The sequence below is a fragment of the Chiroxiphia lanceolata genome, chromosome Z (assembly GCF_009829145.1).
Source record: "Chiroxiphia lanceolata isolate bChiLan1 chromosome Z, bChiLan1.pri, whole genome shotgun sequence".
Taxonomy (NCBI): Eukaryota; Metazoa; Chordata; class Aves; order Passeriformes; family Pipridae; genus Chiroxiphia; species Chiroxiphia lanceolata.
Genome location: NC_045671.1, coordinates 45,603,495 through 45,619,079, shown reverse-complemented (window position 1 = coordinate 45,619,079; position 15,585 = coordinate 45,603,495). Strand labels below are relative to the sequence as shown.

Sequence of the window (15,585 nt, the reverse complement as noted above, 5' to 3'; positions counted from 1 at the left end):
GATCCAAGTCCAGACTGCCAGCAGACACTGGAAACCCCAGGCTGTCTTTTTTTTACTTCTGCCTAAGGGTTTACTTATGTATCTGATAAAATCCAGCTGTTTTGGTCTGAATGACGGGATACCCAGGGTCCTGCTTGGTGGATACCTTCTCATGGATGTTTTCCCACCCCGAAGATGGGTTTTTTGCTTTTCATGCAAACCACATATAATGTGCAGACTGCTCTTTCAGACCTTTCTGAAAATGGGTCACAGGGTTTCATGATGGTCTTTATCCCCTTCTCCAGTCCATGCCCACTTCTCCACCTCATTCCTGTGCTTCCACCTTACTGCGTTGTGTGCATCCCCATGGATGGCAACGAGGATGTTTGTCCCCGAGAAAGAGCTGCCTGTCTTGTGGCACGGACCCCCTTCTGCAGCCACATCCTGTTCTTTCGCACGGGTTCTACACGGAGAGCGCTCGGCAGGGGGAAGGCCGGGAACGGTGCTGGCACAGGATTCTCCAGTGCTGGCACAGAATTCCCCACATTGTCGGAGGGTCCTCCACACCGCCAGAGGGCGCCCTCGCCCGCCCTCACTCCGGACCGGACGCCCCGCCCAGAGATGGGCAAGTGGAACGTCGCTACTGGCCCAGCCCCGCCGGCCCCGCCCCCTGGGGGTCACGCGCTCGGCCTCAGCGCGGCCGGAAGTGCCAGTCTGGGCGGCGGGTCCGGGTCCGGTGCCGGCCCCGAGCACGGCCCCCGCCCGGTCCCTTCCCGGTTCCCTCCCGGTCCCTCCCCGCCCCTTCAGCCATCCCCCAGCCATGCACCCGCGGCGCCCCGACGGCTTCGACGGCCTGGGCTACCGCGGGGGCGGCCGCGAGGAGGCGGGCCCGGGCGCCAGGCCCTTCGGCGGGTCGGAGCTGGGCCACTGGGTGACCACCCCGCCCGACATCCCCGGCAGCCGCAACCTGCACTGGGGCGAGAAGACGCCGCCGTACGGGGTCGGGACCCCCCTGGGCGGCGCCGGCCCCAACGAGGAGCCCAATCTCGGGGCGGGCGGCCCGGGCGCCGGTAAGGGGGAGCCCGGCCGGACTGAGCTCCGGCCCCCCGTGAGCCGGGTGAGGGCGGGCGGGCGGCGGCCCCGGGCTGTGCGCTCCTATGTGCTGGCGGTGCACAAGGGAACAAAAAGTCCTTTAGAAGAAGAACTGCTCCACGATCGGTTGTTGCGCCCCAGCACCACGTAGTTCCCGTGGTTTTTGGGAGTGGCAGGACGCGCCACCCTCGCAGCTCCCGGTTGAGCCCATGTAAACAACATCCTGCAGGAATACTCCGCCTTTTGTGAAGGCAGGAAGTGCCTCCTGGCCTCGGGTGTTTCTTAGGCAGTGTTGGTGTTTCAGGCTGTGTTCGTGCAGCTTGTTAGGCTGAGAACGAGCTGATGACATAAACCACCCTCCACCCTTGATAGCGAAGGAACTGTGGGACTGGCAGGATTTAAGGAAGCAACTGCGTTCAAGTCTTTTCCAGCAGAAACCCTCAGAACTGAAGTATCGTTTTAGGTCTTAATGGAATGGAGATGAATTAAGAAAAACTGTATTAATGCTACTGGGCGTTGTCCCCTTTAATTAAAAGGATACTCGAGTATCTAAGTTTCATGAAATATTAATTTATCTGAAATTGAGTTACATTAGTAGACAAGTGGGTTTTTTTAACCTGTGGTGCATTTTATTCAGGTCTTACAATGCGTACAACCCTTAGCTGGGCTTTTCATCCATGCAAGCACTGGTTAAAGCACTGTTTTAAGTATTCTGATGTACTTGGACACTGCCTTTTTTTTTCTCCTACCTCCTTATGAAGAGTATGTTCATTCTGCATTTTGGGGGACTGATGAGGAGTGGCTGTAATCACTGAATGCAGCTGCTGCAGATGGAGACTCTTACCATTGCTCTTGGGAAGGCTGCCACATCTGTGTGGAGTTCCACACAGTTACTGGCTTTATCCGTGCCTTAAGACTGCTTGCACCCTGAAAATTGTAGGGCTGAACATCAATTTTCAGTTGCCTTTACAATTCCTATGCTCTTTTTAAAATCTCTTGTGGTAATTCCCAATGTGCAAATGTCTGCCTGGTAGCAGACAACAGAGTTGGACTAATGAGTTCAATGAGCTCTTGTTGCAATTTTAACAGTTCTCCAGTAACTAGATTTTTGCAAAGGACAAAATTATTTATGGAGATAAACAACTGGCTTGAAAATTTGCTTTGTGTTGATGTTTGTTACTTCATCCATGGCTTTTTTGCAAATTGGCTCCTTTTTACTCTTTTGTTTTTAGCATTATTTTCACCTCAGATATCTAAATTCAGAGTTACTGTAAACTGCCATGCATGTTAACTTTTTCAGTAGCTGGTTTGAGTTAGAATTTTTTTTAAATATTCTCTGTTTTAGTCCTCACTTTCTCTTTTTTTCCCTGTGAGACAAGCATAATTTTATGTATAAAAACATGTACAAACTCAAATGCAGTCCAAAGTGCAAATATCCCTGGGGAAATAATTTTTTTATATTCTCTGTTGCTGAGCTGCCGTAAATGTTGTGGTTTAGTGCTTGTAATTTTCTGAAGCAAGTACAGAATGAAATTAGTTTTTCCGATCCTATGCAGGACATTTTCTTCTGTTATATGATTAGCACAGCTGGTTTTTTTAATTTTTTTTTTTTTTTTTACAGAACAGTTGAACAGATTCGCAGGCTTTGGAATTGGCCTTGCAAGGTAAGAGTTGTATTCACTGACAGTGAAGTAGTAAAACTCTTATTTGTCTTACAAACCCTACATATACTTTTGTATTGTGTTTTTCTGCTAATAGACGTCAGCAGTTGAAGTACCTGTAGAAACCTACTACCCAGAATCCATTTAGTTTTCTGTTCTCTTTAACTGTTGCTTAAAAATACTAAATTAGCAACGAATGCAAGAAACAGTTTTTCATAAGTTGTGCCAAGGACATGAGTACCCTGTCTGAGCAATCAGAAAGTAACATCAGAGAACTTTTACTACTTTTAGGTAATGCAAATATTTTCTAACAAGGTGAAAATGTCTTCAAGTGTATTATCAAAATATCATGTGATCATCATGTTCATCTAGCCAAGTGGTCTGATAACCATTTTATTCCTTATTGTGGTGACACTGATCATTGATAATGTTTTTGAGAAAATGGTGGACTTTAAAATATTTAACATTTTCAGAGGTTTAATTGTCAGGTGTAAGTATGATGATAAGCTGAGGGTTTTTTGTAGGATGCCTTCTGAGTCATACTCACCTGATTAGGTTTTCCTTGGTCAAAGTACTAATGCAGTTTGTGAAAGGGTGGGAGTTGGTTTTTTTTTGTCTTGGAAAAGTTAGAATTAAAAAAAGGTTTAACTCCTTGTTGACCTGAATGTGATATTTCTCAGAGAAAAGCGCTTCTCTCTTCAGAGTATGAGAATACTTCTGCCAGTTACTCAGTTCTGGACCAACATGGGAAGCTATGTCAGTTCAGGTTCATACAGTGTACTTTTACTTGAAGAGGAGAACCTTTTTTTTTTCTCTTGACTACCAGCCTGTCCTTCTCCTGTCCCTTAGTTATGACCCTTGATGCCGATCAGAACCTCTTTAACCTGTTTGACTCACTGAAACAGAGTCAGTGAAAGAGCAGGATTATTTTTTGCTATTTCAGTTAGGTTGATATACCTGGGAGTTGACTAGCTCTGTAAACCAGCAGACACCAGTTGATGGGACCAGAGGGGGAAGGGATAAAGAGGGAGGACTAGGAATGACCATTTTTGGCGAGTAATGAGTTACTGAAATTGGATCATCCCCTTCCATGGAACTGCTTATCCCTCTTCTCCCACTGCTTTCTTTGCAGTGGCTCAGCTTGCACATTCAAGCTTGCCCCTTGATAAGCTTTTCATTTGTTAAATGGAGTGGAAGAGGAAGAACTAATCCCTCAAAATGTGTAAAGAGGAGTTTGATTTCCTTCCAGCCTTATCTAGCAGGAGACCTCAGGATGCTACCAGCACAGGATTGGAGCCATAGGGCAGGAACACGATCTCATTCAGGAGCAGAGATATGTTGTGAACTGTAGGTTTTGATTTAATTAAGCATGACAGTTTTCCCCATTCCACTAAAATGAACATGCAGTTTTTGTGAGGTTAGTTGAGTTGGCTACAGGGAAGGCTGAGTAGATACCAGCTGAAGTACAGGGAAGGTTTCACCTCTTTTGGTGTAAGCAAACTACTAAGTAGCTTAATAGTTAGGAAACTGCAGGGTCAATGCTTTTCTGTGCCAGTTAGTACTTGTTTGTCTGGAGTTAAGAAACTTACCCCAGATGATCTTGTAGCTGTTACTTGGGATATTTAGAAAAATCCTGGATGTTTTGCTTTTCTAATCCGTATCCTAGGTTTGAATGACATACAGGTAAGTACTCTGATCACTCAGGCAACCTGAGATGGAATGAATAGTTTCTCTGCATGGCTGCAAGCAGGAATCCTACTTTGAAAGTGAAAGAACTTTTTTATTAAGTTGTAATTGAAGTACAGCTTCTGGGAGCAGCGGAAGAGTTAGTTTTGGGCAGTAGTGTTTTCGATGAAAAAACAGTCAGCTGTTATTACCGGTCCTCTAGCCCTCCTAAGGGGAGTCTTGATTAATAATGTGGTAAGCAGAATGAACATAAAACTAGAAGCTAATCCTTTTGTAATTTTGCCTCTGGCCTATTTTGTTCTCTGATGCTTTGAGGAGGGAGAGCTTAAGAAATTTGGTTTAGTATAAATTCATACTACATATATATGTGGCTTTTTCATAGTGAACGCGAGTGTCACATTTTTTTGTAACTGGTTCCTTTTGTAGTATTGGCAGGATATCAGGCAGTCATCAAAAATGCCCCATTAGTTCACTAGATATTACATGGTTTTTCCAAGTATTGATCTAATGTTGTTAGAGAAAAATAACAAGCCTTATCTTTCTAAGAAATTTATAGTGGCTTCTCATGCATTAAATACAATTTTCTTTGAAAGCCTATTTACAGAAAATGTGTTGGCACATCCCTGCATTGTTCTACGTCGTCAGTGTCAGGTATGTCTTTTATGTTACCTCTTTCAGTCAGAGCTCCTGTGTACTGTGGTATACTCCTTATACTGCATACTTCCATGCCATTATAAAAATAGAGAAATAAGCATCACAGTTTTTAGGGAGACACCGCTACATTAACTTGTTTTTATTTGTAGAATACATGTTTTCCATTCTGAGATTTATCTCATCTTGAAAATCCTTAATCATTTTTTAGGCAGTGAAAGTGAATTACACCAAGTGTTTTGCAGTCTGCAGAGCAACTTCCAGATCTCCCAATTACAAGCAGAATACTTTCTTTAATAGTTTCTTATTTATGCTTCCTTTATTGTTTACATTTTCACTGTACAAATACTTAAAAGTTCTGCCTGTTTCCCTAAATTTCAGTGAGAATTTATTCATATTTTTAGCTGACCTTTACAGAGATAAAGTTCTTACATTGGAAATGCTTTTATTCTTCAGAATTGTACCATCTACAAGTGTGTTACTAAAACTGCTACTACTTGTATTTTTAACAGGTTAATTATCATGCTCGGAATTACCATCTCACTCCATTTACTATTGTCAATATTATGTACTGCATCAATAAGACACAGGTCAGTATTTGGTGATAGGCTGTATCTGAGCAGTGTACGTTGAAATCTATAAGTCTTCATGTATTTGTTGTTTAAAAACATGGCCATTATAAGGGTTTATTATTTGGAGAATGTTTCAAGAAGATCATTGTAAGTCATTTTTTTAAGAACTATAGTACTTAGTGGGGACAATTTGTAGATGTTGCAGAAAACAAAAGGTCCCTGAAACTCAATTTTTTTTCATTAGTATTCTAAAAGATGATTAATCTTTATGTAGATAATAATAATATCTAAGCAACTACTTTCAATGATAATATGGAATTAATTTCCAGTTCTGCATGGGAATGACAATCCTGAAACTCAGATGAGAAGGCAGTAAGAAAAGACTTTCTGAATTTCATATGGATTTTTAATATCTCAAGGTCATTGTTGTCCATAGTAAATGGTGTTAAGTTTATAGTATATTAACAGGGAGAGAGACACCTCCAAAATTGTTAACAACTCTTTGAAATTACTGAAAAGTGAACGTTTTCTTTAGAGTTGAAAAGTATTTTATCACCTGAATTTGGTGATAAAGTTGAGCGGTAGAATTGTAGCCTTGCATGGTATGAACTTGCTGAAATTTTAAAATAATTAGTAAGTTTTTTGAGTTTTATATTGTGTATTTCAAAACACAGGGTCCAAGAGCTCTCTGGAAAGGAATGGGCAGCACTTTCATTGTTCAGGGCATAACCCTGGGAACAGAAGGCATCATCAGTGAATTTACACCTTTGCCGAGGTATTGCATGGGATTTTTATTGCTTCACAAATTTATTATCAATTGTTGACCTGTATTCAAAGTTTTAGAAGTGTAAGCATGTCTGAAATATGTTACTTCATGAGAACAGTCAGACATTGATTAGGTGTTTCCAAGCACAGTGTGGTTGTCTTGGCAAAGGCAGCTTTGTAATCCATAAATACTGGGAGACTCTTTCTGGGAGCTTTGTATGTTTGGCATGTCTGCTTACTGGTCTGAGTATAGAAATAAGTCTTTGGTGTTATTTGACTGTAATAAAAGAATAAATTTCTTGTTGTATTTTGGTTGGTATTGTGGGGTACTAGCAAGTACCATACCTAAGGTAAAAATTCCGGGTCTCATTAATCTAAATACAGACAACTTGCACAGCTAAAAAGCCAGCACTGGCATTTTGCTGGACATTTGCACTGTTTTTAGTAGGTGAGAGAACAGAATGACCTGTATTAGTGAATGAGAAGGCATGGTAAATAAGAGCCCATGTGACTGGCAGCTTTGTCTTCTGTCCTCCTTTACCAACAAATACATGTACTTTGTTCAATGTTCTCATAATGAAGGGGCTACAACTAAAAATGGCTGACTTAATTTAAAGAAGTGTTCACCACTCTACATCACTGAGTCCATGTGCTTCTCTAGAAGTTTAGTAATATCTTTTAGTTTGATTTGTGACTCTAATTTATGCTTTACTATAACTCCAGAATTATGGTGAAATATCGTGATGTCTTTCTGCTTTGAGATACAAAACCGATACGGAATTTTATTTTGAAGACTTTTTATTTTGTCTTATAATGATTCAGAGCTAACAGTAAGGGCTGACAACTGTAGTAATATCTACTATCAGTTTTGTTGCAGATACATTAAGAGTAAGCAGGTTGTGTGTTTATTTTATAAAGTAATATAAGTAAAGTAAAGTAGGGTAATGCAAGACTGAGTTCATCAAAAGTTAGAAGAAGGTGCTTTACATAAGTTGCAGGGAACAAGTGGAAGCCAATAGAATGATGAAGACCTGTCTTGGAAAATATATTGGGAGACAGGCAAGTAGTGGGGTTTGTGGTTTAATTTTGAATGGAGCAGTGAGCTTGAGAATCATGTTAGGTTTCAGAAGAGACAAGTGCCTGTTTTGAATATGTGGGCAGAGACCAAGCATTTAAGGGACATGGAAACTAACCTGGTTTTAAAGACAAGAACTGTAGGTAGGCTGAATCGAACTACTCTTATGATGAATATGTCCATACTAATAAAAGTAAGTCTTTGCAGGCTCAAAAGCATTAATAAAAGCATTTCCTACTTAAATTGGGTGGTGTGTGTATTTAAGGTTTTTGGTCAGCTCTGTCTCGTATGTAACTGAAATTCCCAGGCATACACTTTCCTCTGAATGTGGCTTGTTCTAGTTTTTAAATACAGCTGTAGGGTATGCTTAAGTTCATGAGATGCAATAGATTGTTTATATTTTCATTGTTCTGATTTCTGTTAAATGAGAGTAGCAATTTTCTTCTTGTGGGCCAGTTATTCAGCAGTTGGTGGTGCTGCCAAAAGAAGCACGTCTTTCTTCTGGAACCAGCTGATTCCTTCCTCAGTGCTACTCCCATCTTTGTGCCAACACAGTATATGAACAGTCAGGAAATGAACTGCACTAGAGAAGTGATCTGACTAAAATGGTTGTCTTGTTCATGCACAACCCCATGCTAATTTTCTACTGAGTGTTCTCTCTTCCTTTTTAGTGGTGGCATATTTGGGCTGTCACATGGAGGTAAAGGTTTATTGCTTACAGCAATCTGATTTAAAAGGTTATTTAACCACATTATCAGGATCCAAAGGACACAGGGAAGTGAAATGTCAATTCCAATTCTATATCATGGTATCATAAAAGAATACCCCTGTTTTAGGAGGGGGGTCCAGAAATGTGTGAATGCGGTTTTGTACCAGACAAACTCATTCTGTAATTGTTTTTCCACTGCAGGGACAGTTGTACTGAGAGGATTGACAGGTTAAGCTTAGTTTGGGTGGTTTAATTTTCCACATCATTTAAGTATTATGGGTCAGTGAATATGATCCAAGTGTCTGAAATATATAATGGCAAAGATAATCTTCTGTTACTATGTTTAGGGAAGTGATAGGTACTGTAGCACAAAATTCTTGAGAAAGAGTAAAGAGTTGCCTTTCCTGGATTGGAGTTGTTGTGACTGCAGGCAGTGGCTAAGTGCAATTCCTGGACAAGAATGGAAGATGAATACTTTATACCTTGTTATTAAAAATGCTAAGTCTAGTGTGCCCAACACTTGATACAGAAGTATCTTTACCTCATAGCTGGACTATTTACCATATGCATGGTAAGTACATGTGGTATTTAAGTTTTCTTGAGCTAGGTGGGTTTACATTTTCTGTCAAGTGGAATAGAAACATTTGCTGTTCATATTTTGAAGTATGTAAGATACTACTACAAGAGAATGGTTTTCATGCCACCGTTGTGTTAGACAGGTTTTATTTTATCAGGATATGCTATGGACTGGTCATAAGTCAAAAAGCTTGAGTTACATCTGTACAGAATTAGTATTCAGCTTCTAGCTTGATCTCTTGTTCCTGTCTAACTGCGTCAGAATGAGATTTAGGTTTTCAGGAAAGAAACAACAGAGTAAACATAACCTCAAAGAACAGAAAGGCATAGCCGAACCAAAACATAATAAAAATTCTATGTTGATAAAGGAAAAGTATTGAGATTTTAAAATCCAGTATTCCCTGAAATTGCTTTAAGAGTTACTGTATAAGAATGCAAAATAAATGCAAAAGACTAAAACCAATTGCTGTGAGAGCTATATACACCTTATTAATTGATAACTGAAACCTTTTTTGATCAAATGTCTGACAGGCCTCAATAACTTCCAGAAGTTAAGCATGATTTATTAAATGTTTTACTCTGTCTTTCCAATATGAGAAATCCTGCAACATAAACCAATAGTAGAACGCCAGTATGAAAACTGGATATGGACACCCATGGGAGAAATGCTTGAGAATTATATGTTCTTATTCATATTGTGGTAAATACTTTTTTTTTAGGGAGCTTTCACATAAATGGAACTTCAAGCAGATAGGTGGACATCTTTTACTCAAAGGGTAAGTATAGCAGGTGTTACTACCTTATGTCTAATTATCTAAACATTAAAAAAACTACTAAACGTATATTAGTTTAGTCTGCAGCTATGGTTACTTGACAGGGTGCTTATGTAATTTTCAAATTGATTTTTTGAACAATCTAGATTGCATACACCACTTTCGCAGATCCCTGTGTCTGTCTAGAACTGGACCAATTTAAAAGATTAGATTCTTCTGATCTTTCTAATTAGAACTGAATCAGTCTGATCACATGGAAATAGAATTTAGCAGAACTTCTGACTGAAGTTTATCTCAACTTATTGATGTGTGTTTTAGTAATTGAGTAATTGAGTCATGCTTTGTTAACTTTCTCTTAGGAATAATTTGGTTGCTAGTTTTATCAACTTCCATGTACCTGTTTGGCTGAAATTAGAGTAATTATCATGACCTTAATTGTTATCTTGTTGATTCCTACAGTTTAACGCATGTGATAGCAATGCCTTTTTATTCTGCGAGCCTGATTGAAACTGTACAGGTAATTTACGTATATTTACAACAATTAACAAGATCCTGTTATTCTGTTTATAGATTAGATTATGCAGAGAAGTAAATCTTTGGCTTTGAATTCAAGTTTGTTGCAGTAATTGCATTTGTTTTGCTTGAGGCTGTTATGACTTACTTATTAACTGAGATAAAAAATGTTTACTGTGAAGGGTATATTAGGGTACTATCTTAACTCTCAATCTAGAATTAGAAATGACATTTAATATAGTTGGAATATATTATGTATGAAATAAGGACATGTTACATCTATATGTTCTAGGAGTTTTCTCGTGAAGTTTTGAAAAGACTTCATAAGCAAGTTGTTGCAGTGATCTCCTACCCCCCCTCCACCACTCTATAACAACTATGAAGTTTTTCTAGTAATTCAGTTGGACTTTTTGATGAAATACTGACCACTACTCTTTCAGGACTGCTTTTATTTAATCCACTTCTAAGTTTTCATCTAGTTCTTCCTTAGCCATGAAAATTAGTATCTGGACCTGTCAGTTAGGATACAACTTATCTTGTTCTGTAGCTGTATACAGAGTAACCTACAGCAGTGTATTGCAGACTGCCTTTCCCGGAAGTGTTGCAGCTCTTTCTGGAGAAGAGGCGGGGTTTAGCTATGCACAAGTAGTCCAGGGTAATTCTACCACAGATCTCTGTATAATGAGTTGCACTTAACTAACATGCTAGTATCTTTGTGCAGCCAGTGGAACTCTGTAAAGTGAGCTCTCGTACAGACGATGCAGGGCAGTCACTGTTGTGTCATTCAGTCATCAAAATAATTTTCATTCATGACATGAACAAGTTGTAAGTACTGTCAAGACTGTTTGCTGGGGTATGTCTCCAAAATGGTGCTTTTTCTGTGGAGAAGGCTGACTTCTACAGTTTCTTAGTTTCAGCATGTACTTTACAGGCCTGGACTCTTAAGGGACAGGATTCTGCTCTGTGCAGAAGATCCAAGCTTAAATGAGCCAGAAGGTACTAGGAGAGCTTTTCTGTCTGAACTGGCTACATTATGGATTAACAGGACAGGTGAGATTAAATGTATATGCAGAGAGAGACACAGAGAGACTCCCAGCAACAAACTTTCTTTCTCTAAAGTTACTCTGTATTTAGGAAACCCTGTCTCCTCTTGAATTATTTTAAAAATACAGCCGGAGGGGATCTTTGCATTTTTGGAAGACTTGGGATACTTAGCTCATAATGGAAAGCTGTTGGAACTCAGACTCCCTTAGTTACTGAGTAATGGCTCTACCCTGAACATGCCATAATTCTGGAACTAGAAACAGTGGCAGAACACTGTCAATGTCCCTTGAGTTCATAGCAGGCCACAGAATGGAATGTTACATTTGTGTATCTTACTGCTTGTATTTTTGTTGGAAAGGATGTTATTTTATCTGTGTTGTTGGACATGGGTAATTATTTACCAATAAATGATAAAAGAGAATGTGATTTAGAGCCTGTCTTCTGTTTGCAAAGTGAGTGTAAAGTTTCTTTGCTAGAAAGCAGCTTAGTAGGAAAACAATCAAAAGGCAAACCAGCATCTCTTCCAGCCTTTTAGATTGGCGATCATCTCTGTAAAGAGAGCATTTGTGGAGATTTTATTTAAGCTGTATTAATTAGTGGAGGGGAGGAACTTGGCTGGCCAGTTTTACATTATATCCCTGTACTGCATGAGGACAATGACCGGTAACAAACCAGAAAAGTTGTAAAGATTGTGGGATTTGCTACTGAGAGGTTTATATTGACTTTGATTGTCTTAATTCTGATAAGCCATACTGTTCAACAGTATTTAACAATTCTCCAGGTAAATACATTTTATCAAAATAGCTGTAAATGGTAGACGTTCGGGGCTGCTACATTACTGCTTTTGTCATTAACACCTCAAACCTCACGGTGGCGTTATTTGACTAAAGCAAGAACAGTTTTGAAGTACAATGACCAGCAATGTCGGGAAGAAAAAGGGTCAGGAGAGGTTGTGATGCTTAATTTGCATTTAGAGTCTGAAACAACGGTACGTTCTCAGGTTTTTTAATTGGTTTCCCTCTTGTGCATTAGTGACCATGAAGGCTTTGCAGTCTGTTTAGTCCTTCCTCAGAATGCTGAGGAATATTCTGGTGGTCTGTCCCAGCATGAGGTCAGGATACAGCCCACATGGACTCAGAGACTTGGGCATTTAGGAGAGCACCCAAATCTTGAATTTCAGATGTAAACCACATGATAAAATACTGGAGTTTGTATAAGCATTAGAAGGGGAAACAATGTTTATAGCTTAATCCTGCGCTCATAGATGGAATGTAACAGAGTAAATAAGTATGGATTTTTAGTTCAGCTACATGAACAAGATAATTATCTCTTTACTAACAGACAGCATGGGTAAAGAATACTGTTTTCAATGCACATAATGCAATGGAAACATGGAAAACAGCCTATTAAATTCATATTAAAAATGACCTTTCAACTTCTTTATAGAAGTCTTTACTATGTACAGTCAAGTTCAGAGATTATAGTCATAGTCCTTGAAGTAAAGGAATTTTGAATTAGATAAATACTTTCTTGCATTTTGCTCCAGAAGTAGTCATCCCAAGTTCATGACCTTTTGTAGACTGATGCTTTCAACAGTCAGCTAAAGGTTGAGTTTCTTTGATAGAAACACAACTGCAGTATACATTGAAAAAAAAACCTCTTCAAGACAGGTTCATTTTTTAAAAGAGTGAATTAACTGAATGCTCTCAAGAGTGTTATAGCAAAGGATTTTTATTTATACAGCTGTGTGGACATGTGGCATGCAAATACTTATCTGTTTTTTTAAAAAAAGTTCATCAGTGATGAAATATCAGAGTGGATGTCAGGATGGTTCTGAAGTGGTCAGCACGAGTTGTAACTACTTCTTTATGCTTGTAGAGTGAAATAATTCGAGATAATCCTGGCATCCTGGACTGCGTGAAAGAAGGAATTGGCAGAGTTGTAGGCCTGGGAGTGCCCCACAGCAAACGCCTCCTCCCTCTGATGGTCCTGACTTTCCCAACTGCTGTACATGGAGTTCTTCACTATGTCATCAGTTCCATTGTCCAGAAGCTTGTTTTGTTTGTTCTGAAAAGGGGTAATTCCCACAACCTTCCAACTGAGAGCTCCACTTCTGTGCAAAGCATGCTGGATGCGTATTTCCCAGAACTGATTGCTAGCTTTGCTGCCAGCCTTTGTGCTGATGTCATGCTTTACCCACTGGAAACAGTTTTACACCGCCTTCATATTCAAGGGACACGCACAATAATTGACAATACAGACCTTGGCTATGAAGTGCTTCCAATCAATACTCAGTATGAGGGAATGAAAGACTGCATAAATACTATAAAACGGGAAGAAGGAATGCAAGGTTTTTATAAAGGATTTGGAGCAGTTATAGTACAGTATACCTTGCATGTGGCTGTTTTACAGCTTACCAAAATTATTTACTCAACAGTGCTTCAAAATGTTTCTTAATCTGCCCAGGTCTGGATCTAGCAAAGTGATCATGATTGACTTGCTAGCCTAGTTGTTTAAAATGGCTTAGAAAATGAACTTTGAAGAATCCACTCAATGGATTCTCCTTACACTGTAAAACAACTTGTTTTAAAAATGGGGATATAGTTTCCGAAGTGTAATTAAAAAAGTACTGTTTAAAAGTGATAGACACAAATTGATTACATCATATGCAGTCATAAAAGGGGATCAGATTTCAAATGTGATTGCAGTGAGAATTTATCTTTCACCAGTTCACTGACTGATATGGATATGAGTTGTTAATATCTGCTTTATAAGCATCACATCTGATATTTAATATGGACTGTTAGCCAGTTCAAAGGAATTTATTTTCTTAAGTTGTAAGAACTTCCAAGTGGGGGACTGATGGCTTTACTTGTCTTTTAAAAATGTTTCCAATGTCACTGTTAATGGAACTGCGAGTTAAATAGAAACTGTAAAAGTAACTTAAGTAGACTTAAATGTCATAATTTACAGGTACTTAGACTACTTATTTTGCTGCAGCATGGCAGAAGATGACTTAGGGAATCTTTTGCTTTTTATGAAAACAATGAAAAATGGATTTTGGGCAAAGTTGCACCGAATGCAAATTTGACTGTCTTGCAGTTTGTTTGCAAGGCTTACAATAACTAAGGTGCGTGAATAAAGCAAACTGGAAACTGATGTGTGCATGTGTAAGTGCCATTTGTAGTTGACTTTCCACTGATAACTTCAGGGTTTAGTTTCACTGCTACTTCATATGAAGGTAAAATAATCTTATAAATGTGTAATAGTAGTAGTGGTGTTCAAAGTGTACAGAAAGCTTAAAAAAACAATTGGCTTTTCCTAGAGTTTCTCTTTTGTTAGATCAGAGTTCTGTGTAAAATCATCTGTTTACTATTTAGCACTGATGTCCTTCATTTAAAGTCTCTGCTAGATTAAATATTTTGCAGAGCAGAGTTAAGTCTGTTTATGTGCAAGCAAACCACTGAAATGTATAATTTTTGCCTTCTTCCCCTTCAGACTCAGCCTGAAAATGATTTCTGATCATTCTAAATAACTCAGTCCTTGGTTTCATCACTAAATATCGGGGGGAGGAGGGAGAGAGATGGTTTTCAGCAAATGAAACAAGCATGTGGAAAGTCACTTTTAAATTATATGAGAGGCTGTTGCTTTTTTCACATTCGTGTGGCAAGTCTGTTTTTGTGAATGCTGTAAATTGATCTGCATTTTAATCATAAATCATTGTGTAGTTATCACTTATGGAAAGTAGTCATGGCAAAATAATGCAAAGATATTGCTGTTCATAAGTTCTGACTTTAAATCAGGTCTACTTTATTATTAATCTAATTTTCATGTATTTTAAATGCATAAGTGTTGAAATGGAAAGTATAGTGAACTCGGAAACTGGTTTGTTTTGAAATATTGTTAATTGCAAATTTAGTGTATAGCGTATGAAATAAAATGAGAATTCACTGTATTATAAAGTAATTCACCAAAGAGGCATGTAAAGGATTCCTGATTTGTGTGTTATGTTTTACTGTATAGACTTCAAAGTGGCTTTTTCAAGTTCCTTAACTTTCCTAAGTGCAAGAATGTGTTGAATTAAACTACATGCAAGAGCTTGGGTAAAATATTCAATTCCTGGGTTGGTTTCTTTTAAAATTTCTATGAATATCAAGAAAACCATGTCAGAGAATCATCCAGACTGGAGGGGACCTCAGCAAGTCATCTAGTCCAAATTCCTGCTCTAAGCAGGGACAACATTGACTTCAGCCCAGATTGTGCAGGCCGTTGTCCAGTCAAGTTTTAAAATCCAACTTTTAATACATAAAACTGGCTTTTTCCAAGGTGTTCAGTTCAACTGAAGCTAACTATTCCATCACAGATGCCTTGAGGAAATAACTAAGTGCATGTTGGAGACCGGCACTTGGCAGATGTATCTGTGACATTGAGCAATAATGCTTTTATAGGAATAAAATTTTAGGGCATTTTGCCATATGAAATAGAGGAG

At 39.0% G+C, this 15,585-nt stretch overlaps 1 protein-coding gene across 1 annotated transcript; it reads left to right on the top strand.

Annotated features, from left to right (window-relative positions):
* The first annotated feature begins 700 nt into the window (after positions 1-700).
* SLC25A46 (solute carrier family 25 member 46) lies at positions 701-15,212 on the top strand. Its single transcript, XM_032675790.1, has 8 exons — positions 701-1,049; positions 2,693-2,735; positions 5,012-5,069; positions 5,582-5,659; positions 6,316-6,416; positions 9,486-9,542; positions 9,999-10,056; positions 12,975-15,212. The coding sequence occupies exons 1-8, from the start codon at positions 800-802 to the stop codon at positions 13,551-13,553; spliced, it is 1,224 nt and encodes a 407-aa protein (XP_032531681.1). The 5' UTR covers positions 701-799; the 3' UTR covers positions 13,554-15,212.
* The last annotated feature ends 373 nt before the right edge of the window (positions 15,213-15,585 follow it).